The 27912-nt window shown below is 44.5% G+C and overlaps 1 protein-coding gene across 16 annotated transcripts in view; it reads left to right on the plus strand.

Annotated features, from left to right (window-relative positions):
* TNRC6B (trinucleotide repeat containing adaptor 6B) overlaps window positions 1-27912 on the plus strand; it is a 240123-nt gene that overhangs the window by 206090 nt on the left and 6121 nt on the right. For 11 of the 16 annotated variants that reach the window (XM_039489172.1, XM_039489195.1, XM_039489178.1 and 8 more), the window contains 12 exons: window positions 128-298; window positions 8309-8434; window positions 15690-15809; window positions 16368-16475; window positions 16690-16861; window positions 18272-18409; window positions 18760-18936; window positions 20168-20314; window positions 20563-20658; window positions 24494-24832; window positions 25246-25316; window positions 27028-27167. In XM_039489172.1, coding sequence (XP_039345106.1) covers window positions 128-298; window positions 8309-8434; window positions 15690-15809; window positions 16368-16475; window positions 16690-16861; window positions 18272-18409; window positions 18760-18936; window positions 20168-20314; window positions 20563-20658; window positions 24494-24832; window positions 25246-25316; window positions 27028-27167 — 1805 coding nt within the window. The remainder of the gene's footprint in view (window positions 1-127; window positions 299-8308; window positions 8435-15689; window positions 15810-16367; window positions 16476-16689; window positions 16862-18271; window positions 18410-18759; window positions 18937-20167; window positions 20315-20562; window positions 20659-24493; window positions 24833-25245; window positions 25317-27027; window positions 27168-27912) is intronic. The other 5 variants (XM_039489241.1, XM_039489270.1, XM_039489182.1 and 2 more) reach the window with 4 other exon arrangements.

Below are 27912 nucleotides of genomic sequence, written 5' to 3' on the forward strand. Positions count from 1 at the left end.
TGCCCATGTAATTGCTTTTACAAACTACCTTTGCTTATTCCTGATCACTCACAGTCCTTCTTTCTCTCCTTTTGCATTCTGTTGCTTCACTAACCAACTCCTGCTGATTGACTAACTACTGCTTCAGCTGACTTTGCCTTTCTCCAATCAAGATGGGTGCCTTGGGGATGAGGCTCCCTGCTCTCCCTTCTCCCCTTCTCCCAGCTACAAGCTGTCTCCCTCTGGTTCCACACTACCCAACGTCAGCCTTGGGGCAATCGGCTCAGGGCTCAACCCCCAAAACTTCGCTGCTAGACAAGTAAGGAGGCCACCTTCTCAGATTTATTACTACGTGGCTAAAACGTAGGCTTAATTCTGGTCAGCTGGTTTTCTTACAAGATTTATTGATCACTGACTACACATCAAAAATCCACCTTCCTTCCTATTGTCCAATATATATATTGTTTGTTTTGTTGGCCTCTTATTGCCTGCAACACAGGATGATCTTCTAGACTTTCATTTTAAGAGCGGTTTACTCCAAATTTGTCTTGGACCTTTTTTACTCAGGTTTTATACAGTTACTTATATGTGGAAACATGTTTAAAGGAGTTAAACTTATTTTTCTAAAAAGTCTGTGCAAGAATAAAAGGATAGAAGGAGACTGATTCCTAGTTAGTAACTATTAGGCCATGTCCAGGGAAATAATAATGTATGCTTGCTGTAACTGGACACAATAATTGTAGGCAGTTAATTTATGTGTTATTGTGGCAGGATAGGTTGCAGGCATGCTATGAAATGGAGTAATGAGAACACTAGTATTTTAATGTACCATGAGAAATTTGTGTTTGTGTGTGTGTTCAGGACATCACCCAGAGAATGTGGGTAAATCTTCAGGAATCTGCTCAGAAATGGAATTAGACATAATTTTCAATTCTTTTTAGTACATTTGGTGATGTACTATTAATTATTAGTGAAGCTGGTCAGAAAATGGTAAGTATTTTCCATGAACATTTTTGAAAAATAAAAAATATTTTTTTTTAAAAAAGCACTAAATTTTTGTTCTTTGAGTGCTGGTCTCTGTGTGTATTCCACACATGGGTGCACATGTACTCCAGAGATTTGTAGCAAGTATTGTCCGTTGGTCCACAGTGCGCAGTTGTTTTCCTCATTCTCCAAACTGAGGGCATGAAGGGTGGTGTGGCCCAACGCCTTTGCAGTTCCATTCATTCTTACTGTCCGATCATGAGAGTTGGAATTCTGTGTCCGCGGCTATGATTTTACTATACTTAAGCACCTGTAAATACATATTGTAAATAGCTTTTAGTACGTTTAGCCTTAATGTTTTAGTGTTTTTATAATTAGTTTATTCTTCTTGTGGAGGACGACTATGCCAAGAGTCCCAGGATATAAAGAACTTTATCTCCTTCCCCTGTTCCTTTTCTATCAGCAATGAACACCAGGGCTGCGTTTAGTGCCTTCAGGAAGCTCACATTGCCACCATGTGCAGCTTCTGGCACTCCTTCCTTCCTAGAACTTGTCATGGTTGAGAGTTCCGTCTGTGGAATCCCTCATGGAGTAGGCCATGAGGCCCTAGTCAGATGCAAGCTAGGGGGACCCCCCTATACAGTGGTCTTAGATTGCAAGCATTGCTCTTCCAGGTACAAGGTCAGGAGTAGACACCAAAACACTTAAGCCTAATAAACCCTCTCACAAGAGCAGGGATATGGCCATAGGCATAAGGATAGATCCCTGTCCAGATCTACCTTTTAAGAAAAAGGATCCCTTCCTGTCTTGGTCAAAGTCGGGTGAGTCCTCGCATGCAGGTCCTAAGGAATTAGGTCCACAGAAACTTTCTGTCAAAGAAGGAAAGGCATGTAGGAAGAATGATCCATCAGTACTGATTCTGGCTCCATTCCACAGACCAAAAGATTGGCACCTGTCGCCCCATATGGGATCCTCTGAGTAGCAGACTGTTGGACACGGCAGATCCATCAGTTCCCACATCAGGATCTCCTCAAACTCCAAGAAGGATGGCCATCTTTGTCACTGGAGGATATTTTCATTCCGCCTGTTCACAGTCTCCTCTTCTAGTGGGCCAAGTCCTCCTTACAGACATTTCTATACCTGAAGAACCCACCTTCAGGGGAAGAGAATCCTCCCGTGCTGCATCCACAAGTTGGAATATCCTCTCCACTGGTGCGTCCAGTAGAGCAGGACCCTACTTTTTCAGAGTGAATGTGCCATATGAGCCTGATGCTCCATATGAGCCTCCCTCTACCCTCCTCCACAAGGGAAACATGCCCAGACAGAGCCCACAAGAGGCCTTGGAGTTGTCTTGGATATGGCTACCCAGGGGACTATTGATACCCTATTTCTTGCTCCCACCCCCTCAACCAGTTGACCCTTTCTACTGGCCATACTGTGCCCCATGGGATCCATGTAACAAATATCTTAGATTTGTGCAAGAATCCCACTGACCCTTTTCTCCCAGCTGATACCAACCAGCTCCTTTGGAGTTTGTGAAGTAAGAAGTCAAGCTGGTTCTGCTGTTCCCAATGGATGTTTCATCTTCCTCACCTGATGAGGCATCATCCCTTCCCTGCCTGATGACCACAGGCAGTACCAGGAGCTGTTACAGAGGGTAGCAACCAAGCTCCAGATACCTCCTTGAGGAGGTCCAGGACACACAGCATGGTCCAATCAGACACCCTTCAACCTTCTGATCCTAATAAGTTGGTCCTCCCAGTCAACAAGGCCATTTTGGAACCCTCCAGATCTGTGTGGCATATCCCTGCCACCTGTGCCCCTACCCTTGAGGGCTGAAAAACAATATTCTGTGCCAGCTAAATGGGCAGAGTTTTTTTATTTATCCACCCACACCCCAACTCCTTAGTGATACAGGCAGCTATAGAGAGGCCCAGGTCACAGCAACCCAAGTCTACTCTAACTGACAAGGGCGCTAAATGCATTGACCTCTTGAGGAGGAAAGTATTTTCACCAGCTAGTCTCTAATTCAAAGTTGCTAACTACCAGGCATTGTTAGAGTATGATTTCCTAAATTATTCCAAAATTCTGAAATTTAGAGACAAACATCCTGAGGAATACAGGACTCCGTTCTAAGATCTCATTGATGAAGGGAGGCTGGTGGCTAAGACTTCACTTCAAGCAGCAGTGGACTCAGCTGACACTCAGTATAAAACCGTTACCACAGCTGTAGTCATGAGGCATGAATCGTGGCTGCAGTCTTTGGGGTTCCCCAGGGAGGTTCAGAATACCTTTGAGAATTTTCCCTTTGAGTCTAATCTCTTCAGTGAGAATACTGACAAGTCACTACACTCTTAAGGATTCTAAGACAACTCTCCACTCCTGGGCATTTACACCCCAGCTCTGAAGAGGAAACACCACAAGCAAACTAACAGGCCCAAATATCTCTCCCCCCCCCCCCAACATTTTATCACCAGCACCCGTATGAACCACCATGCAAAACAACTGAGGGCTCAAAGACTCAAATGCACCGCTTCCTCCACCTCTATGACTGCTGCCCAGCGCTGCTCACCATCCAAGGGTTTCTTGTGATCTGATGTTCAAAGACTGCATACTGATGCCATGCCACATTGCCCCCCCTTCCCCCCCCCCCATCTTTAGTGGCTGCCTTACCTATGTCACACACAACTAGAAGGCAATAACAGACAAGTTGATACTAGAGATCATTCACTCCAACTACTTAGTTAAGTTGATCTCACCTCGCACCACAAAAACCCCTTCTCAGGGACCACTCTTATGAGGAGATCCTTCATCGGGATGTGAACTCTCTCCTCCAAAAAGGGGTTATAGAGCAGATGTCACCTCAGCATTGAGGGGGGATTCTAGTTCCTATATTTCATAATTTCCAAGAAAAATGGAGGATCGGGACCAATTTTTAATGTATGCTAACTATATGCCTTTATGCACAATCAAAAATAATTCCCTCCCTGTAGGATAAGAGAGAGTTTGTGGTCCTTTATATGAAAGATGTTTGCTTTTATGTAGATATTCACCAGTCCCACAGAAGATTTCTTCATTTCATTGTTAGGACAAGAGAAATACCAATTCAGAGTACTTCCGTTCAGGTTTGTGATGGCACTCAGGCCTTCACAAAAATCTTCTGTGTGGTGGCGGCCCAGATGAGACATGATGGCTACACTATCTTCCTGTAGCTGCATGACTGGCTGCTAATGGGCAGATCAAGCCAGAAGGTCCACTCAGTAATCTTATTCTTTCTCCACTTTCTGACATTTCTGGAGGTCTGAGTAAACAAGCACTTTGACTCCCACAAGGACTATAGATTTCATAGGAGCAACCCTGGATATATCCTCAGAAAAAGCCAACCACCCTATAGACAAATTTCAGGCTATGAATAACTTGATAAACTAAGTAACCCTCAGACCTTGCACCACAATCATGGTCTGCCTTTCCCTTCTAAGCCACATGGCTGCATACATGTACATAGTGCCATTTGCCAGACTCCACATTTGTTATTTGCAGGCCTGGCTTCAGTCTGTCTGCTCACCAGACAAAGGCAACATGAATACCAGGTAACAATCCCACTGAAAGTCAGATCCTCTCTCAGTGGTGGATAAAACTGGACCAGGTGTGAGCAGGAGTCCCCTTTCTTCCACCCATCCTTGATGTGTCCCTCATAGGATGGGGAGCACATACGGACAGTCACACTGCAAAAGGCACGTGGTGCCCACGGGAGGCCAGAATGCATATCAATCTGCTGGAGATTAGAGCAGTTCACCTAACCTGCAACAAATACCTCTCTCTCACATGATCCTGCCACATCCAGATAATGTGTAACCACATAATGAGTGTCTCTCATATAAACAGGGTGAATAGAGACAATGAATTATGGAACTGGTGCATCAAGAACCACATCATACTCTTAGCAACATACACATCAGGTGTGCAGAATACTCTGCCAGACATTCTGAGCAAGCACTTTGCCATAGACCGTGAATGGGAAATACACAATTGAGTCATAATCAAAATCTTCACCCACTGAGCAACGTTATATTGTGGATTGTTCACCTCCCAAACAAACAAGAAATTCAATCTCTACTGCTCCAGAGCAGCATTAGGCAGAGACTTCAGGCACAATGCCTTTCTGTTGTTCTGGGTGGACCATCTGAGGTACATCTTCCCTCCCAATGCTCAGCTACCGTAGGTTCTCTGCAAAATTCACCCTGACAGGCCAGGGTTATCCTTATCACACCCAAATGATATAGCGACGAAGAGTCATGTGGCACCTTATAGACTAACAGATGTATTGGAGCATAAGCTGCGTCTGACAAAGTGGGTATTCACCCACGAAAGCTCATGCTCCAATACGTCTGTTGGTCTATAAGGTGCCACAGGACTCTTAGTCTGGATCTGTAAAAAGCAACAAACACAGCTACCCCTCTGATACATGACAACAAATGATATAGGCAGTTTTGGTTTCCAGACCTACTGCAATGTCATCCTATTCTCCCATCTCTATTTGACCCTTTCTGGATTTGTTAACTTAGGACCAGGGCAGGATCAGACATCCCAGCCCAGAGCCTCTTCGCTCACAGCCTAGCATTTGGATTGGCATGAGACCTAGAACATTCATATTCAGAGGCCATCTGAACTATCTTCTGTCACAATGGAAAAACCTCCACTAGAAAATGCTGTTTAACTAAATGGAGGCATTTCCCTACCTGCTCACAACAGAATCAGTTATCACCAGAATCAGTAGGTGTCCATGTCATTTTAGACCATCTCCTGTCCCTACCAGCACATTAAAAGTCAGCAATCAATGCCTTTCCTCCTCTGGTGGAAGACTGCTCTATCTTTACTCACCCTGCCACAATTTGATTCTTGAAAGGCCTCATTAGGACCTTCCTGCCAGTGATGAAATGCACACCACAATGGTATCTCAGCTTGGTACTATGATCTCTTATCAGACCATGTTTCAAACCAATGACCACATGTTCCATGTGACACCTCTCCATGAAAATTACCTAATCGTAGTTGCCAGAGCACTTGGAATACTTGTGACAGAACCGCCGTAAATCATATTTTATAGAGAAAAGGCCTTCTTTCATCTCCACCAGATATTCATCCCCAAGGTAATTTCAGAGTTCCATATGACCCAACTTATTCACTTACCAGTGTTCTTCCCTAAGCCTATTGTTTCCAATGAGGAAGAGAGGCTGCAGTCTCTCAGTATCAGACAGGTCTTGGCCTTTTATCTGCAAAGAACAAAACCAGTTAGGAAAACACAGAGACTATTCGTTTCTGTAGCAGAACTATCATGAGGACATGCATTATCAGCCCAGAGACTCACTGAATGAATCTCTGGAAACATCATTCTGTGTTATCAGCTAACACCTATTCCTCCCCAGGACTGGGTGAGGGCTTGCTCTGTGAGAGCACAGGCAACCTCAATAGTATTTCTTACCAATACTGGACATTTGTAAGGCAGGTACCTGGAGCTCCATCCACACCTTTACAGAGCATTACACCCTGGTTCAGGCTTCCTCAGCAGATGGAGCTGTGGGGACAGCAGTGTTAGTCATCTATACCAACTGCATCCTCACACTTTCCTCTTATTTGACTGCTGCTTACTAATCACCCACATATAAAATACAGATAGGGACCAGCACTCGAAGAAGAAATGGAAGTTACTTACCTGTAACTGGTAGTTCTTCTAGTTGTATGGTCCCTATCTGTATTCCACTACCCACCCTCCTTCTCCTCTGCTTTGGATCCTATATGATTTGTGGTAAGGGAAGGAACTAGAGACGCTTTGGTCTGTGCCTCATTTATGCCCTCAGTTCGGAGCATGAGGGGAGCAACTGTGTATCTGTGAACCAATGGTTACTATTTGCCACACATTTCCAGTCTCAGACACAAAGTGTATGCATACCCACATGTGGAATACACATCTTGAAGAACCTCCAGTTACAGGTAAGTAACCTCAATTTTTTTTAATGTAAAAAAATTTTTTTTTCATTAAAACCAAAAGCACAAACACATCACAGAAAAATTCAGAAGAAACTTATTTTCCAGGATAATTTTCATGTAGGGGGAAAAAGGCCCATTTTTTGTCAAAGTAATTTTTCAAATGAAAAATGTGACCAGCTTTAATTATTTTAAGGCACTGGTGGACAGCTAAAGGCCTGCAGGTTATATAAGCAATAGACATACTTGTTTTAGTGACAACTGGTTCCTGAATCTTCAACCAACTCTGTCTCAGATCTTTCATAATGGAATAGTCAAAACGACTTAGTGACAAAATACTGCTTAGCAACTTTTAAGTAGGAGAATGTTCTAGGATATACTATTTGTTTTCTCTGAGCCTCACTTTCCATATTTGTAAAATGGGATACTCAACTTTAACCAACTGTGTAAAGCAGTAGTCATCGACTGGTTGATCCTGGACCTTCTGCCAGTTGATTGTGATCTCCGGCTGCTAAAAGTCTGGTGGCGCAGTGGGGCTAAGGCAGGGGCCACAGAGACATGCCAGCCGCTTCTGGGAGTGGCGTGGGGCCAGAGCAGGCAGGGAGCCTGCCTTAGCCCTGTTACGCCGCTGACTGGGAGCTGCCTGTGGTAAGCACCTCCTGGCTGGAGCCTGCACCCCAACTCCCTCCCAGATCCTGCACTCCTCCCGCATCCCAGCCCCCCCCCCCCCAACCCAGCCCTGAGCCCACACCCAAACTCCCTCCCAGAGCTTGTACCCCTCCCACGCCCCAACACTCTGCCCTAGCCCAGAGCCCCCTCCTACACCCAAACTCCCTCCCAGAGCTCATGCCCCATACCTCCTCCTGCACCCAACCTCCTGCCCCAGGCTCAGGCCTGAGCCCCTCCCATACCCTGAACCCCTTGGCCCCAGCCCAGAGCCTGCACTCCCTCCCACGCCTCAACCCTCTTCCTCAGGCCAGTGAAAGTGAATTAGGGTGGGAGAGAGCGAGTGATGGAGGGAGTGGGGAATGGAGTGAATGGGGCGGGGTAGATCCTGGGTTGATCTTAAATTCAAAAAGTGATCTTGTGCATAAAAATGTTGGAGACCACTGGTGTATTGAGATCCTTGGATGAAACGTACAATGTAGATGTGGAGGAAGAGGCTGTATTTCAAAAACTTCAGTTTATAAAGAGACTTAGGGAGATAAAGCAGATTGAGGTTGGTATCGTCTGAATAATCAGGCTTGAGGGTATTCTCTGTAGTAAAATATTCTTGCAATACTCTTAGCCAACAGCACAGAAATCCATTAGCCTAAGGGATTAAAATTTTAACTGACTCACCATTATTTTAATTTTATAGGCTGGCAATCATGGTTTATTTGGAAACAGCACAGCACAATCGAGGGGCATGCACACACCAGTGCAGCCACTAAACCCTTCCCCCAATATCCGGGCACAAGTGCCTCCCCAGTTTCTTTCCCCCCAGGTAAGCAGTTTAACATTTCTGGTTTCTTACAAGGTATAAGGCTTACAGGATTTACAGTATTTGTTTTAAGGCTTTTCATGTGCCAACTTGGTTTTGCCCTGACATATTTTACTAGTGGAACCCTTAGATTTTGTTTGAAATTTTCCATTGTGATTTGGGATTTCAACGCTTTGCAGACTGGAATCCTTCTTTCATACATTCCAATGGGAGCTCAGTGTGAGAATGTTTACTGCCCTTTTTTTTAAATTTTCAGTGTAAGCTCATAAATCCTAAGTTCCATACTGATTATTTGCAAGATGATTTAAAAAACAACAACAAATTGCTACTAGAGGGATGCGCACTTCATAGTTTGTGTAGGCTGATCTTATTGCATGCACCAAGGCCTCCTTGCATCCCTCCTCATCCCTTCTCCCCCCAAAGCTTCCTATTTGCCACCTTCTCATACCCCTCTATTTCAGGACTCCCTACAACTCTCCCCAGTTTCCCCCTTAGGGGGTTCTATGCGCCCCCCCCCATTCTCCTTCCTCCCATACCAGGGTTCCCCAGTCTTCCTCTTGCCAGGTGTTCCATGAGTGCCCACATCCTCTCCTTCCCCCCCATGTCAGGGGCTCTGTGTGCGTCCCACTTTCCCTCTTCCCCCATATCAGTCTCTGCCATTCTCTCCCCATGGCAGGGGTTCAGTACAACCCTTACTACCCTTTTTCTGTGCATGCCAGGAGCTCTGTCTGCTTCCATTCCCACCTTCCCCTTATACTAAAGCCTCCCCCCCCCCCCAGTCACCCTTCACTAGATGTTGTTTGCCCCCTTTCCCTCTTCCCCCATACCAGGTTCCTCCATTGTCCCCTCTCCCCATGTCTGGGCTGGGTGCATGCCCCCATTCCTCCTATGCCACCCACCATTTTCCTAACTGATAAACAAGTCATGAATATGTTACAGTCTAGTGGGAAGATAAGTAGAGATGAGATGTATTATAATGCTGGGAGGGATTAATGAATGCCATTAATCAGTTTGAAGTATAATAGTTGCAGAAGTGCTTGAAACTGGCTGTGCTAAAGTACTGGCAGGAGCTTCGTATCTCTCCCACCACCTTCCCCTTTTTGCCCCTTTTGGTTTTCCAATTTTCCCCCAAATCAATAAGATTCTGGCCACTGATGCCTAGAACATTCCTTGAAATTTTGGAATTGATCAGATGTGGCATTCAAAAGTTCTCATTACATCCACACTGAGAAATGCCATTGAGTCAAGTGTAGGGCCTTCTTAAGCTTGGGCAGTTAATGTGAGATACAAGATCAGCCAAACCTTTTTACCTAAGTATGAAAAATTTCTCTCTACTTCAACCATGCTTGCTTTCCAGCCTCCTGAGTGTGTGGCTCAGTGAAGAACTGGACCTGAGGAAGAAAACTGGGCAGTTTACTCATAGCCCAGATTTCTCAGGGCTCAAGCTTACCAAACATGCACATCTCCTTTGTTCCCTTTGCTTTGGGCTCTGTTAAGGCTTTTTGGAAACTTTGAATGCTGTGGAGGAGATGGAGCTCTCCCGTAGATAGGGAAGTGAACTCTTGGCACCAGGCACAAAGTTATTGGCTCTCATGCCAACCTCAGCTCCTTTTCCTTTTCACGTGTCAAAAACCCCAACCCAGACTTACTCAGTTGTTAGAGTTCAATGTGATGATCCAGTGTCATGGTTCCTGGTTGGTTACACATGTGCAAGGGTTTCCAGTTTAATGCAGTCTTCAAAACATACCTTCCTATTGGGTATGTGTAATGTTACATATTGTCAGTTACCTGAATTATGTATTCTGTTCAAGCCAGAAGTTTACTACTACTTCGAGTAACATCCCTATTGGTGCTCCATTTCAGGTGTGCATGCGTCTCTCAAGCTCTTGGTGGGAGATTTTCAGTTAGCGAAGTTCATTCAGCCTCGCATGTGCCCTGTGACTCCTAATACTGGATACTGAGGCTATATAGGGGTGCACAGACGAACCGCCCTCAGTTCCTTCTCAACCACATTGGCCTGAAACAGAACCCTAGCATGTCTGCCTTGAGTGTGTATCGGCTTTTCTAGTATTTCTATAGTGATTAAGATAGTTTTTGTAGTGTTAGTATAGTTATAGTTAAATAAGTAGTGAGAGGATTGTTTTACTCCACTCTTTCCCTGGGGAGACTTATTTTTTTTTCCTGCCAGGGCATGTCTGTTTCTTCAGAAGTGGCCACGTCAAAACCTGCTGATGGCCACTCTATTTTAATGTGTCAATTGCTTGGGGAAGTCCCACGTCTTTCAGAAGTGCAAATTCTGCCTTTCCCTGAAGTCCAGAGCAAGAAAAAACAGGAGATTAAACTCAGACTGCTAACGATGGAACACTCCCTTTAGCCAGCTTCTGAGTCAGGTCAGGAAGGCTCCCCCATTACATCAGTCTCTGGACAGATCTAGTGCCCCTTCTACTTTGGTGCCAGCTTTCCTTAAGAAAGGGAAGACTTTGCAGGCTTCAAGGAAGGCTTCCAGAAAAAAGAAGTGAGGACTCTCACCTTAACAAGCCAACTCTGAAAAAGGTACCCCGGCAAGATCTACAGTCTCCAAAGTCTTGACTTCTCCACTCAGTACAATTGAATCGAAGGCCACCTCCTCCAATACTGGTGGAGCTATAAAGTCCTGGAGCACGAAGGAGAGGCACAGCTCCATTAGGGTCATGGTACTTTCTACCAGCTTGGAGGACAAGCGTAGACATTTGCGACTAGTATTGTTGAGGTCAGCCCAGCCATTGGTACCCAGGCACGCAGCACCCTTCGGCACCAAGCAAGCAGTGGTCCTCAGACACATTGGCCTCTTCTTCAGTATGCCCACCGTCAGCAGCACTGTCTGCTTTGGCGACCTTGGCCTCGGCTTCCGCATTGGTACCGATCCTCTCTTTGGTGTCACAGGAGTTCAAATATACTGAAGATCTCTTGATAACAGATGAACTAGAGTCCCCGCCCTTCATGTGTACTGAACATCTCTTGGTACCAATACTCTGATCTCTGGACTATAATCTTCTAATACTGCAGGACTGTCCACCTTTTTCTGCGGGTGCTCCTCCTATGGATGAGATGGAGGAGAATTAAAGAGAGTTCCAGTTGATCTCCTCTGTTTCTGTTTGGGGTTCTCTTAAGGAACCCATTCTCTGAAAGTCATAGGGAAGACCAGGTTCTTTATCAAGGGTGGTAGAACCAACCCTGCGTGCTACCTCCACTTCTGTATGGGCCCCCTTAATGGCCATACTGGGACTCCTGGGCTGCCTATTGATAGCAATTTGCCAGACCACTGGTACTATCTCATTCGGAGGCCAGAGTTGTATAGTCCTCCTCCTCCTCCCCCCCAACCGGCCCTCCCACAGGAGGAGACATTGGAGGAGCAGGAAGCTAGGGCGGATAAGGAGGTCACCCCCATACACATTTCATCCTCGTCTCCAGACGAGGCGGTTATGCCTCTACCACCATCCTTAGATGCTGCGGTCACACTGGTGCCAGGTCCATCTCCATGGTGGTTGTCATGCTCAGGGAATCATGGCTCCATCTTCCAGTGTTTCCAAGAGAAGTACAGAACACTGTGGATGACCTCCACTTCGATGGTCGCAAACTGTTCTCGGAAACCACAGGTGAGTCCTTGCACACTCTAAAAGACCTCTTAGGGCTGTTATACAATCTCTGAGCATATATAGACATTTGAATAAGAAAAGGTTTAGTAGGTCAAAGACTACCCAGAGATCACATCTTACTCAGTATTCCAAGTTCCATAAATCCACTGTGCCCCTCAGAAAGAGAGCGAGATTTCACAGAAAGAGGGCTGCCCACCTACTCTCCATGACCACCCAGCTATCTTCAAGGCAACAGTTTTGATGGGTTGGTCAAGGGTTCGAACCTTCCCTCACCTCTGGATTTACACCTGTGCCCATTAACCCATTTGTTCTACCCCCAGCCCCGATTGGAGACCTCCTTGCCTGTTGCCAACATGCTTGGAGGCAGATCGGTACAGACAAGTAGGTCATAACATTAGGTTATACCATCCATTTTACATCACTCTCTCTCTTCCAGGCCTCTTCCCCATGCCTCTTCAGGGACCCGTCTCTCAAGAGCTTTCATTGAGACAAGAAGTGAACTCTGTCCTTCGATTAGGAGCAATAGACCTGGTTCCTCCTCCTCCCCACAAGGGCAAGGGATTTTATCTGAAGGATTTCCTTGTCCCAAAGAAGGACAGAGGGTGGAGACTATCTTAGATCTAAGACTTCTAAACAAGTTCATAAAGTCTCAAAAGTTCAGGATGGTGACTCTGGCAACTGTAATTGCTTCACTAGAGAAAGGGAATTGGCTTTCAGCCCTCAACCTACGAGATGCCTATTTCCATAGAACTACATCCATCATTCAGGAAATACCTACACTTCACTGTAGACCAGGATCATTTCCAATACTGGTTCTTCCCTTCAATCTTTCCTTGGCCCCAGCAGTGTTCTCAAAAGTCCTGGCAGTAGTGGCTGTTTACCTCCGACAAGAAGCAGGCCTAGTCCTCCTGTACCTCGATATCTGGTTACTCAAGGGCAATTCCTACAAAACAGTGCTATGGGCTTAAATGGCCCTTGCTCTCTTCCAGGAGTTGGGTCTGTAGCTGAATGTAAAAAGGTCCACATTTGCTTCTGCACAGAAGATACAGTTTATAGAGGCATATTTGGACTTGCTGACTACCTACCTTCCCTGAACTTTGTCAGGTCTGGTACAAGCAGTTCAGGGGAACCAAAATAAGGAACTGTCTTCAGCTCCAGGAACATATGGCAGCTTCCACCATTGTGGCCGACCACACAAGGCTACATCTCTGCTGATTCCAGGGTTGGCTCAGAATGACCAATTCTTCAGTCAGAACAGTTTGGACAGACAGGTGACAGTTCTACAAGCGAGGTACTCCTTAGACTGGTGGAAGGATCAGCGCAGTGTCTGAGAAGGCATTCCTGTCTGTCGACCAATCCCACCAGTGGCTTTAACAACAGGTGCAATCACTGTTGGAATGGGGAAACCACCTCAGTACCCTCATGACTCAGGGCAGATGGACAACCCAAGAAACAAGTCTTCACATCAACCTGTGCTGTCAGAAACACTTGCCTTCATTTCCTACCTCTCATCAGGGACAAATCAGTCAGGGTCATGATGGACAATGTATCCTGCATGTTCTGTATCAACAAGCAGGGAGGAGCAATATTCCCCTCTCTGTGCGCTGAAGCCATGAAACTGTGGAATAGTGCATAGCTTGTAAGATCCAAATTTCAGTGCTCTACCTCCCAGGTATTCAGAACACCACACCTGGTGTCCTCAGTAGACACTTCTCACAGGATTGCAAATGGGAGCTAGACACTGAGATTCTTCACAGCATATTCCTGAAAAGGGCAACTGCCAAAGGTGTATCTCTTTGCCATCTTCAGGAACAGGAAGTGCCCTCTTTTTAGCTCAAGAGGCGGTCTGGGCCACCACTCTTTGGGAGATGTCTGTCTTCTATCTTGGAAAAGAGTTTTGTACTATGCGTTTCCTCTAATGTTGCTGATACAGAGGGTGATGATGATGAACAAGGTGACAGGACAGAGCCAGATAAAGATATAGTGCCAAACTGGCCAAGACAAGCTTGGTACCATTACTTGCTTCACCTATGTCCAGCCATCATTCAAGCTCCTGACCATTCCTCATCTGCTGTCACAGGATGAGTGTTTTGTGCTTCATCCTATCCTAGCGGTTCTGCGCCTCAGGGCATGGTTCCTCAATGATTCATGAGACTAGATTCCTCTGGCCCTGTGGAAGTACAACAGGTGTTACTGAATAGCAGAAAAAGATCAACCTACATTACTTAGCCTGCAGAAATGGAAGAGATTCTTCCATTGGTATTGTCATTGCTGTCTCCTGCCTGATTTGGGGCCACTTTCAATCATCCTGGATTACCTGTTGGATCTATAGAAATTGGGGTTATCAGTTCAATTAAGATCCATTTGGCCGCAATATCCGGCTTTCATCCTCTGGTAGGTTCCCCATATTTGCTCATCCGGTATTGTCTAGGTTTATTAAAGGTTTGGGGAATATCTATTCACAGATTAGGAACCCTACCCCAACCTGGTACCTCAACCTGCTACTCAGTTACCTTATGAGACCTCCATTCAAACCAATGGCAGCCTGTTCTCTGTTGAATTTATTTATGAAGACAGACTTTTTAGTAGCCATCATGTCAACCCATAGGGTTGCAAAGATTGGAGCCTTGATGGCAAAGTCTCCCCCCCACACACACCTTTACGATATTCTTTAAGGACAAGGTCTTTTTACATCCACACCCTAAATTCTTACCTAAGGGTCTGTCAGAGTTCCACGTTAATCAATCCATTCATCTACCAGTGTTTTTCCCAAAGCCTCATAGTTCTCTCTTGCAATCCTATTTATATACGCTGGATGTTAGGTAGGACCCAGCAATTTAGGAAGTTACTTAGGCTCTTCATTTCCTTCACAGATAGATCCAAGGGGTCCTAGATCTCTACTCAGAGACTATTGAGATGGATATCTGGATATATCATCACTTGTTATGATGCTGTGGGCGTTCATCTCCCCCGAAAGGGGAGATAGCATATTCAACCAGATCAGAGGCAATATCTATGGCATTACTGAAGAATGTATCCGTATCTGAAATATGAAGGGCTGCTACAGGGTTTCAGTGCATCTGTACTAAAAGAAGAGGTTACTCACTTTGTGCAGTAACTGTGGTTCTTCAAGATGTTTGTCCCTATGGGTGCTCTACTACTGGCCCTCCTTCCCCTTGCTTCAGACTGTTCTTTAGGAGATGTTTGCTTGAAGAAGAAACTGAGGGCGATTTGCCTGCAAATGCCGATGTAGCCTCGGTATCCAGCATGAGCAGGCATAGGGCGCGTGCACAGGCCCAAAGGATACTGCTAACTGAAAATCTCTGATCAAGGGCTCGAGAGGCGCATGCGTACCTGAAGTAGACCAACCATCAGGGCACACATCTCGAAGAACTGCAGTTACTGCACAAATTGAGTAACCTCTTCTTTTATGGATGTGTAAGGTGCCAGTTAAAATGAAATCTAGTGGCTTTCCTAAAATATCACGCAAACTTGAGTGTATGCCATACTTGATCCTTTTCACAAATACCTCCTCCCCAACTTTCTTTATCATAATAATGCATTTTTTGTTGAGCCATTTTGTATATGTTGAATCTTAGCTGTTTGAATTGATTTCTGCACAGGTTTCTGCCTCCGTGCTCAAGCAGTTTCCCAACGGTGGCTTGAACCCAGGTCTTTTCAATATATCTCCTCAACAGATTGCTATGCTGAGTCAGCTTCCAAATATTCCTCAGTTTCAACTAGTAAGTAGCTGGTCCTCTTGCACTAATAGATTGGGTTTCCTACAATCCTGTCCCTGTCTACAAACTCTGCTAAGACAGAAGTGGAACAAACCTAAAGAGAACACAAGACTTGTTCTGCTGATTTTTGCATTATTTGTGTACAAACACTCCCTGCTCTTTTGTACAGGAAAACACATGGTTGTTAGGGGGTCAACACACTCTAAACTTATCTGTGTAGTTATAAGTTGGATCTCTATTTTTTGTTATAGTCAGTTGGTAATAATCTTAGCAACAACTTTGTGGTGGGAAGCAATTGTGGGCTGATATTTCAGTGATTTTGTTATTCGGGACTTGACTAAAGCAGCTACTGGGAATACTGTTTCTAATTTCATTAGGTTTAACAGGAAAGCCAGATCATATTCTTCTGATTCTTTCATGGTGTTTTTATTTCCTTGTGAAAAGCGAGGAACTGTTTGTCCTTACGAAAAGCTATTAATAAAGCATTTTCCAGTGATCAGTTCCACCAAGAATTTTTCCCCACGTGAGCCCATATCTTTTTCTTCTCCATTTGTGTTGTAGGCATGTCAGCTTCTTCTTCAGCAGCAGCAGCAACAGCAGCAGCAACAACAGCTGTTACAGAACCAGAGAAAGATTTCTCAAGCTGTGCGACAGCAGCAAGAGCAACAGGTATGGCACTCTTCGTTCTATCAAAGGAATGTGGGGTGCAGGGTGTTTGAGGAAATTTATCTGTCTACAACAAAGACCATGCCATACTACTTCCATCACTAGGTATCCGTTAAGCTTCCTTTCACTCTCTCAGAACTAACCACTACTGCATGATTACCCAAGCAGCCAGTTTTAGTTGAGAGTAAATTCACTCATTTGTTTCCTTTGTTTGCAGCTTGCTCGTATGGTGAGTGCCCTCCAGCAGCAGCAAAGGCAGCCTGGCATGAAGCATTCTCCATCCCATCCAGTTGGGCCTAAGTCGCATTTAGACAGCATGGTACCCAATGCTCTGAATGTGGGTCTCTCAGATATACAGACCAAAGGGCAAATACCCGGATATGGTTCTGGTGAGTACTGCTATGAGCTGGGGTTATTCATTGTGTTGCCAGTAGTATTACTCTATTAGTTTGACCTGTGATGCACCAGGAGTGCACTAATTCTCTGATACTGTAATTTCTGTATAGGCATTGGGTTTAGGGTTTGTGTCACAATATCAGCTCTATTGCTAAAACTGCATTGTCTTGCAAGTCTTCTAGGTTTGGCTTTTTTCCATACAGAGTGCAGCTCAATGGCATCTTGACTTACCAAGCTTATTTTAAGGCTCGCTGGTAGAGCAGCATTACGTAGAAGATAGGCACTGCCCCCAAAGAACTTTACAGTCTAAGTAGATAGGGCAGACAAAGATTGGGAGAGAAAACAGAGGCACAGAGAAGTGCAGTTTATGAAAGGTCACAGAGCAGATTGGTGGTAGAGTTGGGAATAAAACCCTAGTTTATTGCTTCTTAGTACAGTAGCTTATCCACTAGATCACATTGCCTCTCAATTACCTTTTTATAGACCTCCCCTTCAGTGCAAATAGATGTTATCCCTTCTCCTCCCCACCACCTCCACTCGCTACACACACACATTCTGTGTTAAAATAGGGACTGAAGCTGTGAAGATGCAAAGGCATTTATCACTTGATTTAAAAAAAAAAAAAAGTCAGGAAAACTTGGGACCAATTGGAAAAGTGAATTGGACTCAAGTTGCTGAAAGATGGACACTTGTAGCCAGGGCTTTGGAGCTGAGCTGGAGCGCAGAGCAGTAGGTTTGTGCTTGGAGCTGGAGCGGAACCAGAGCAGAGCGATTGAAAAATTTGATTGTTCCAAATCCCTGCTTGTAGTAGAAGAATATAGTAATATCTTAGGAAGTGGTGATAGGAAAAGGAGGACAGACAAAAGATATTGGACCATCGTATGTGATACAATGGTCAGTCTGCCTTTTTGAAAACAATATGGCTTTTTTTTGGGGGGGGGCATCTTAAAAATATATCTGAACTATTCTGTTTTAGTTTTATCATCAGCACCTAGAGGTAATTAGTCTGTTCGTTCATTCATCACCATGTTTCACTCCCTTTGCAGCCCTCTTGAGTCATTCTAGTTTAATTCAGTATAGCCACAGACTTGTGCTAAGATACAGTGAATATACTTGCATCCATGTAGAATGTGGCTTTTCTGAATATCAAAGCTGACAGCGTGGTAACACAGGAGAATCTGCTTGGCAGCTGTTAAGTTTAGTGAGAATGACACAATGATGTGTCCTGCACAGATGTGGGGTTGGGAGTCAGATGAATTGCTTTCATACCACCTGAAGTGTAGCTGTGCAAAGGGATTTCAGTTACTACCATCCCATTTTATTTATCTTTGTGATCACAAGTATCCATTTGGAAGGCGATTCAGACAAAAAGAGAGAAAATGGTATTGTTTTCTGTTTCACAGGCTTTGGTTCAAGTGGCATGGATTATGGCATGGTGGGAGGGAAAGAAGCTGGATCAGAATCTCGCTTTAAACAGTGGACTTCTATGATGGAAGGGCTGCCCTCCGTAGCTTCACAAGATGCCAATATGCACAAAAATGGTGAGAGAGATTTGAAGTTATACTGCCTGAAATAGGAACATTTTTATATCATCACTTTTCACCGTAGATGAAAGGTATTGATAGAGAAATCTTCATTCCAGTTGAACTCTGTTTCACGGGTTTTTGAACACATTTTCCTCTGCTAGTTTTTTTTTTAACCCATCAACTTTATCAGCTTCCCACACATCAGTAGTTCTGAAACTACAGTGAAACTGGTGTGATGTGCTTTAACTTAACTAATATCTTATTCCTTCTGTGGTGGTTTTAAATTCTCTTGGTTGCAGTTTTCCTGCCCCTTCCCAAACTCCTATTTTTCCTCCATGTAAATATATCTTTCTCCCACTTTTCAGGCGCAATAGTGCCCCCTGGAAAAGCCCGTGGAGGATCGCCCTACAACCAATTTGACATAATCCCAGGCGACCCGCTGGGTGGCCATTCAGGCCCTGCTGGCGATAGTTGGTTACCTGCCAAATCTCCACCAACGAACAAGATCGGAAGCAAATCCAGCAATGCCAGCTGGCCTCCAGGTATTGCACAGGAAAGGATATCACTCAACTCTTGCAGTAAACTTGATGAGCATTTCTCTTCAGTTTGCTTTTTTAAGTATCTCAAGAGAGTTGTTTTTTGGACCTCTCTACCCAGTCAATTAAATCTGTTGTCTTTGAATATTAAATAGGACTTGAAGTGTTAAACCAGGGGTCGGCAACCTTTGGCACGCGGCTCGCAAGTGTAAGCAGCATGGCGGGCCGGACCAGTTTGTTTAACTGCTATGTCCGCAGGTTTGGCCAATCGCGGCTCCAACTGGCCATGGTTCACCGCTCCAGGCCAATGGGGGCGGCGGCCAGCACATCCCTTGGCCCACGCCACTTCCTGCCGCCCCCATTGGCCTGGAGCGGTGAACCATGGCCAGTTGGAGCCGCGATTGGCCAAACCTGTGGACGCGGCAGGGAAACAAACCGGCCTGGCCTGCCAGGGTGCTTACCTTGGTGAGCCACGTGCCAAAGGTTGCTGACCCCTGTGTTAAACTGACAGTATAAATTTAATATGAATTAAGAACAGAATAACTATAGAGTGCCTAAATGATCCTTGATTTCTGACAAGTGAACTGTTACCTTTGTTTTTGTGATGGGCATACAGGTGTGATTTGAATGTAGTTGATTAAATCTGCTCAGAAACACCTAACCACAGAATGCACACAAATCAGTTTCCCTCTTCTGTACTGCTTGCTGTTTCATTCTGTGTTATGCTTGCATGGAAACTAAAAAAAAATCCCATTGAAAGCACATCTGTCAGTGAAAGGTGTGGATGTTTGGTTTTCCAGGTGATTTTGGGATGAGGAAGGGCAGGATTTTTTCTGTCTGGAGCTTATTGCATTGGTGACCCATGATGTAGCATGAACTTCTTTGGGAAAGGCTCCTGTGTGCAGAAAATATCCTTGAAACGGGTATAGTGTAGTGAGCAAGGCTGAAGTCTAGCACAGTCTGAAATGAGAAAGGTGGAAGATGGTTCAGAGGGCGCCCCATGTATTCAAGCCAGTTTTGGTGTAAACTCCCATGGACATAAACTGTGGAGAGCAATATAGTGAGAGGAGAGGAGTAGTACAAGACATATTCCATATAGGAAAGTCTTCTCCTGATGATCCATTGAGGAGCCCTATAAAAGATAGTCATGAGCCCTTTCAAAACATCCTCAAATTGTTAATTTCTTGTAAATGGCATTTCTGTCTCTGCATCTTATTTTTATTCCTTCCCATCCCAGAGTTCCAGCCGGGAGTGCCATGGAAAGGTATTCAAAACATTGACCCTGAATCTGACCCCTATGTGACCCCTGGAAGTGTGTTGGGGGGTACAGCCACCTCTCCTATTGTTGATACTGACCACCAACTTCTGCGGGACAACACCACAGGTAAAACAGCAGATACCTGCATTCATTCCAATATATCAACCTTTTTACAGAAGTAATTTAAAAAAAAAATCTAATTCTCCACCACCCCCCCACCCCCGAAAAGGTGAGAACACGAAAAAGCCTAGGCGGCATTGACATGTTGTGAATCACTGACATTTAGTGGAAATGGAACCAATGGGGTGTGTTGGTATTACAGAAACTCTTATATTTATCTGCAATATTTTCTTCCTTCCTTCCCTCTTTGATAGGGTCTAATTCTTCCCTCAACACCTCGCTGCCTTCACCTGGTGCCTGGCCCTACAGTGCCTCTGACAATTCCTTCACCAATGTTCATAGCACTTCAGGTAAGTGGGTTCCCGATCTTGAAAAACAGTCACCAGCCAATCAGTATTCTCTGTCTATACCCACTCACCTTGTCTCTCTACTTTGGGTGTAGTCTTTTAATGCTTCCTGAAAGCTGGGGAATTGAGAGATTTGATTGGCTGGTATGCTAGTTTTCCTCCTGATAAAATGTTCCATTACAATTGCTTTAAAACAACCTTCTATTTTTAATGAATTCCCTTTAAGATCCAAAATACAAAGGTCCAGCACATGAGTCAGGCTTGGTCTACACTACGATTTTAGGTCGAATTTAGCAGCGTTACCTTGATGTAAACCTGGATCTGTCCACAAAACTAAGCCCTTTTTTTCGACTTAAAGGGCTCTTTAAATCGATTTCTTTACTCCACCTCCAACGAGGGGATTAGTGCTGAAATCGGCCTTGCCGGGTCAAATTTGGGGTAGTGCGGATGCAATTCGACGGTATTGGCCTCCAGGAGCTATCCCAGAGTGCTCCATTGTGACTGCTCTAGACAGCACTCTCAACTCAGATGCACTGGCTAGGTAGACAGGAAAAGCCCTGCGAACTTTTGAATTTAATTTCCTGTTTGGCCAGCGTGGCGAGCTGATCAGCACGGGTGACCATGCAGAGTTCATCAGCATGATGTGCACATTGCCGGGGTACATTGCCCGGCCCGTACTTTGTGAGAAGTCTCTGTCCGTGTCTATGTCCTCCATCACTCTCGTCACCATGCTGCCTCCTCACCTAGTTTTGCTTTTGCAGCTTCTGGTTCTGCGCTGAAAAAAGGCATGAAACAGTTGTCTGCCGTTGCTGTGACGGAGGGAGGGGCGACTGACAACATGGCTTACAGGGAATTAAAATCAACAAAAGGGGGTGGCTTTGCATCAAGGAGAAACACAAACAACTGTCACACAGAATGGCCCCCTCAAGGATTGAACTCAAAACCCTGGGTTTAGCAGGCCATTGATTTCACACACAAAAAATCAGGTCAATTTCTTGTTTTGATGCACTCCATCTATCTTTTACATCTTAGGCTGGCAGCAGATGGTGCAGTACGACTGCTAGCCATCGTCATCTCCTGGGTGCTCAGCAGAAAATGGGAATCACCTGGCTGAGTCACTCCCATGTCTGCCCAGGCGCCCCGACCGACCTCACCGAGGTCGGCTAAAAGAGCACCCAGGAGTACGACGACGATGGCAACCAATCATAATGCACCGTCTGCTGCCAAAAGGCAGTGAGCTGCTGCTGTGTAGCAATGCAGTCCCACGTCTGCCAGCACCCAGGAGACGTACGGTGATGATGAACTGAGCAGGCTCCATGCTCGCCGTGGTATGGCGCCTGCTCAGGTAACCCAGGAAAAAAGGCGTGAAACGATTGTCTGCCGTTGCTTTCACGGAGGGAGGGAGAGGGAGGCCTGATGACATGTATCCAGAACCACCTGCGACACTGTTTTTGCCCCATGAGGCATTGGGATCTCAACCCAGAATTCCAATGGGCAGTGGAGACTGCGGGAACTGTGGGATAGCTCCCCACAGTTCAATGCTCCGGAAGTCGCCGCTAGCCTTGGTACTGTGGACACAGTCCGCTGACTTAATGCACTTAGAGCATTTTGTGTGGGGACACACACAATTGACTGTATAAAAACGATTTCTAAAAAAAGACTTCTATAACTTCGACCTAATTTCGTAGTAGACATAGTTTCAGAGGATGCAGTAGAAGGCAAAGAAGAGAGGATATAGGGAACATCCACAAAATGTACAAGCATTTCTCATACAAAATCTACTAGGAGAAATAGTGAGGGTTTCATTTCTTTAATTTGTTTTCATGTGTACCTGCTACTAAGCCAAGAACTCAGAGATATTAAGGGAGGGAAACACTATATGCAATCACCTTGCAACTTTCTAAAAAGGAAAAGCACTGTTAGAACATTTTCACTTCCACTGTTTATTGCACCCTTCATCCCCCTTCAGGACTTGAGAAGGGAGTTATAGTGATTCTGGCAGTTTAACATGTAGACCAAAGCCTAGACTTTTGCCCTACATCTTTTCTTGGTTATAAAGACACCAAGCATTCCTATTAATCAATGGGCTCTATACTCACCACTGAGTAACCATTTGACTATCCAACCCAGGAAATCAAGTTGGATTTCTGATTTTTTATAAATCCCAAAGTTTTCCCTTGAGCTGGCATTGTTCTTGGCTAGTTCTTATAATTGAATAGGTGTGACTCTATAGAATGGCTTTGATTGAAGCAGTGTCTGAATATGTATCTTTGTTCTACAAGGACATGTAAAGTTTCTGTTTCAAAATCAACTGCTGGTTAATCTGAGTCTGGGAATAGGACACCAAACCCAGCTTTACCTCCTTTTAACTATATCTAGCATATAGAAAAGATGGGAATGATTTAAAGAAGTAGAAATTAATAGGATTAACACATGTTCCACGTTACTCAGCTTCAGAGCATTTCCCTAGTGTGGGAAAATGACTCCTTGAAGTGGGTCCCCTAAAATAGGCAGATTAGAATTCACTGATCCCTAAATAAAATTTCCAGCTCTGTTGGTGTTTAGATGTTTTTGTACACTTCAGATTTACATGTGTAAAATTAATGCAAGCCGTTGGTACTTACAGACCCCTGGACTCCAAGCACTGTGGAAGGTAGCGATCCAGATATGTTGTATTATAAATCATTACCTTTTTGCTAACAAATCTGCATTCTTAATTCTCAGATTTGCACTTACTGTGCTACCTTGGGGAACTGGGAACCCTGATTGTTTGTTTTTCTCCATTTCAAATCTACACTAACTGGACAATAGCTAAGACTTAAATGCACATACCAGATGTGAGCCAGATTGACTAGACAAGTGCATTTTTCCCAGACAGCCCTGCCTTGAACAGCAAGTGCTGCTTCAAGATTTTTGGATCTTATGCTTTATTGTTCATTTGCTATGTCCTGTCAGAATGAGTAAAATGCCAGTTACTGGAGTAATCTGCACTCTGCCTAGCAATCTTATACTGGGTGAGCCGAGTGTCCAGTAACGTCAAGAGAAACTGAAGAATGTATTACTGTCTTCTTTCTTAAGAAAGGGAGAAGAGGGGACCCCCATATCCAGAATTGCAAGAATGAAGTTTCCAATTTTGTTAGCATACAGGGCTTCCTATTGGAGGTCTTTGAACTTCATTAGGGGAAAGCCATGTTTGGGATCAACCTTAGCTAGTAGGTGTCCAGTAATCTTTGTGAGCCCTAACAATAACAATGTAACTATTTCAGATAAACTGAATTCCTGTCATCAGGGATCTCATAAATCCAGATTACACAATAGCTCAGTTTCTTGCTTTGCACCTCATAATAAAACTCTTATCTCATAAAATGGAAGTCATCCTACAAAAATGAACACATCTCTAGGAAGCAACATAAGCCTAATATGTAGAGGAGGGAACAAGGTTTGCGTTTCCAATCTGCAAGCATCTTATTTTCTGAGCCTCAATTTTCAATTTGTTAAATAAGGATAATACTTGCCCACCATTGTAAAGAGCTTTGAGATCCTCTGATCTGAATTATATCTCTCAGTTAGATCTCAGATTATATTAATGTGTATAAGAGGTCACTATATGAATGAACGAGTTTCTCTGTCAGAATGTATTTAGAAAGCAGGGATTAACCAGGTCTGACTTTGCTTGTGTTTTAGTTTGGTACATGCTAACAGCTGCATGGATTTGAACATTGTGTGCCTGCATCTGATACAAGTGGTTTTAGCCTGTTACAATAGCTGCATAGTTACATAGACTGTGTTGTGGGGCTTAAATCCCATTAATCCATGCCCTTTCTTTATCTATTTACAGCAAAATTCAATGATTACAAATCAACATGGTCCCCAGATCCCATAGGACACAATCCCACTCATCTCTCCAACAAGATGTGGAAAAACCATATTTCCTCAAGGAACACTACAGGGCTGCCCCGCCCACCACCTGGCCTGACCAACCCAAAACCATCATCTCCCTGGAGCAGCACAGCACCCCGATCGGTCAGGGGGTGGGGGGCACAGGACTCAAGGCTTGCCTCTGGTGAGAAGGATCTCCTGATAGCATCATTGCTCGGCCGTGAGGGGTGTGTGTTATACAGCGCTAATGGTGTGGATATGATGCGGCCTTCACAAGAGAGGAAGTTGCGGTTGCCTGGTAAAGGAAAAAAATATCCCTTTTTAAAATGGAAACTTACTGTCAATGTGAGGGAAAGGTCCAGGGAGCTGCCTGGGGAGGAGTAAGGAGAGGGCTGGGAGCTACCAGGAGAGGCTTTCTGCAGCATAGGGCTTTTGAAGAATAATGGGTGGTGTTGGAGAAGTGAATTATGTGGTTGGGGAAATCCCTAGAAGACACAAACTGGCAAAAATTAATCCTAATGTTAAATGTGAGAATTGTTTTGTGTACAGTACTGTAAAGCACAGAATCCACTGTTAGTATGTTTGATATAGATGAAATTGTCTGAGAGACAGAAAGACCTGAGCATAGTGCAGAGGAGGCGTTTGTTTGTCAAAATGTACTCTCAGTATCTTCTGACTTTTGTATTTCTCCCTCTGTTTAAATGTTTTCAGCCTCTACCTGGAGTGATGGTGGCTCAGTTCGTCCTAGCTACTGGCTGGTTCTTCACAATCTCACTCCACAGGTATTTCTCTTTTACTCCTCTTTTGGGAGGCAGGAGTGCTAAACTACAGAGAGCAGGATTTGGGGGCTCCTTTTCTATTCCCATTTTAATGAAGTTTAACCATGCTGAATTGGCTTGGTGATTCTGATGAAATACCCGTAGTCAGAGTAGCCTGCTTGACTACAGTAATCACATCAGCTAAATGTGTAGAGATCTCAGTTGCTTTGGTAGGATGTTTGATATTTGCCATAAGACCATTATAACTGTCCCCACCATTACCCAGGGTATTTTGTGGAGGAATTACTCTAAAGTTTGTTTAATTCAGAAATGTGGATAAATTGTGTTGTGCATAATAGCTTCAGGCTCCAGTTTCTTTGGGACATTGTCAATAAAAGAGCTAGGGAGAACTGCCAGGTTTTACTCTGGGGTTTCCATAGCAAAACCTCAGAATGTTTCCAGCGCTGTTGCCAACAGCACAGCCTAGTTAGGACACTCCAGCAGTCGTCATTCTGAGAGCTTGTTTCCATTCAAAATAAATTCTACAGAGATCCTGGTTTCAGTAACTCCAATTAGCCTGCATTGGAGCCTACAAAATGCCTATATGATTATCAGCAGCACTTTGGAAACTAGACAACCACCCATTATCCAGTAGGATAATTTTATCACACAGCACAGCTTAAGAACTAAGACCACGGAAAGGAGGGCTGGGATCTTCTCAGGTCATCCAAAATGCCAAACTGCATCACTCACGTTATAAAGAACCTTTCCCTTGATATAGAGGGCAAGAGCAGCAATAGGAAAAAGATTTGTCTAGTTGCAATGAAAAAGCACATTTCTATGTTTCTCTTAACGCAAGGAATGTTTCATGCTGTTCTAGCAGTCACTGAATGGCAGAGGAATAGATTTGGGAGAAGTTTAAATTACTGAAAAAGGATATAAATGGAACTGATTGTGATCAGAAAGGGGAAAAGGCAAAGTGATGCTTGCTGATATAGAAAGAACAGAGGCAGCTGCTGCTGAAAGCGTCCAAGATGAGAGACTGAGCTCTGTTAGTCTGACAGACTAGCAACAGTATTAATTGTTGTTTAGCTCACAAACCACCAAAGTTAAAAACTGATCCTTTGCACCATTCAAAAACTGAGATCCCCAGTTTTTCAGATAGTATAAAGTAGTAATCTCTAGCATTTTCAAATTACTGGCTAGTTTTAAAATCCTTCTGAAATTGAATCATTGGGGATGGGGGTTAGCAAAGCAGGTGATCAAAATGACATTTTATTTTGGTGCAATATTTCTTGCCCTAATAGGGTTAGAAATACAGTTTGTACTGCACTGGAAATCTGGGAAACACAGAGATAATCACAATTTAGTAATCTCAACAAGATGAAGGGAGAGAAAATTAGACGGGGGCCTAGAATGAGCTAAAATTAAAACAAGCTAAGCTTAGTATCTAATCACTGTACTACAAAGTGAAGTCACTGTAAGATGCACAAAAGCCTAATGAAAAGAACCTACTTGAAAATAACATCCCATCCCTCTCACTGACCTTCTCAAGATCCCACTCTTTTCCCTGTGACATGCAGCACAATACTAACTGATTTTTTAAAATGTAAATTTTTAATTACTTTATTTATTAAACATACCTCAAGTTCTTCAGATGTATTCATATCATAAACAAAAAGTTCAGTGCCCCTTTCTTTCAGTAAACCTTTGTTATTTTTCCTATCTTCCTCAGATCGATGGGTCAACCTTGAGGACGATCTGCATGCAGCATGGCCCACTGCTGACATTCCATCTGAACCTGACCCAGGGCACCGCCCTAATCCGATACAACACCAAACAGGAGGCGGCCAAGGCCCAGACTGCACTGCACATGTGAGTTACCCCAGCAACATGCATATACCCCGTTTCCTCTGCCACACAGAGCTGATTTTGTCTATTGATAAAAGTCCTGCATACAGGAGATGATTCAGTAAAACTTTTTCTTTGAGTGCTTGCTCATGTCCATTCCATGCGAGGTGTGTGTGTGCGCCACATGCACAGTTGCTGGAGATTTTTTTTTTCCTTAGTGGTATTCATAGGACTGGCCTTCATGCCCCCAGAGCCCCATGCACATGCGCCAGTATAAGGGGCATTGATGGCTCCGCACCCTCTCAGTTCCTTACCGCCTGTCACAGTTGCTTGCAACAACCACCTTGCTCTTGCAAGGCTTTCCGAGTGGTTTAGACTCTGTAGTCTATCGTATATAGTTTTTGTAGTTAACGTAGTTAGTTATCCGTTAATATTAGTGTATATAGTGTAAATAGCAGTCCTAGTTGTCATGGGACATCCTTCCAGGGACTGGCATGGCCCGGTCCCTAGGCTTCAAGCCGTGTACCTCCTGCAGCAATCCCATGCCAGTGAGAGACCCGCATTTGATCTGTCTAAAGTGCCTTGGGGAAGCTCACGTTAAGGAGAAATGCAAGATCTGCAAGGGCTTCAGTCCATGCACTGAGAAAGACAGGGACATTCGTCTGAAGGCTTTACTCATGGAGGCAGCCCTCAAACTGTCCTCAGCCGCTCCGAAATGGCGCCAAGCACTTTGGTCTCCATGCAAAGTGCTCCACCAGCACTGTGCTCT

This window comes from Mauremys reevesii, linkage group 1 (assembly GCF_016161935.1).
Source record: "Mauremys reevesii isolate NIE-2019 linkage group 1, ASM1616193v1, whole genome shotgun sequence".
Classification (NCBI taxonomy): domain Eukaryota; kingdom Metazoa; phylum Chordata; order Testudines; family Geoemydidae; genus Mauremys; species Mauremys reevesii.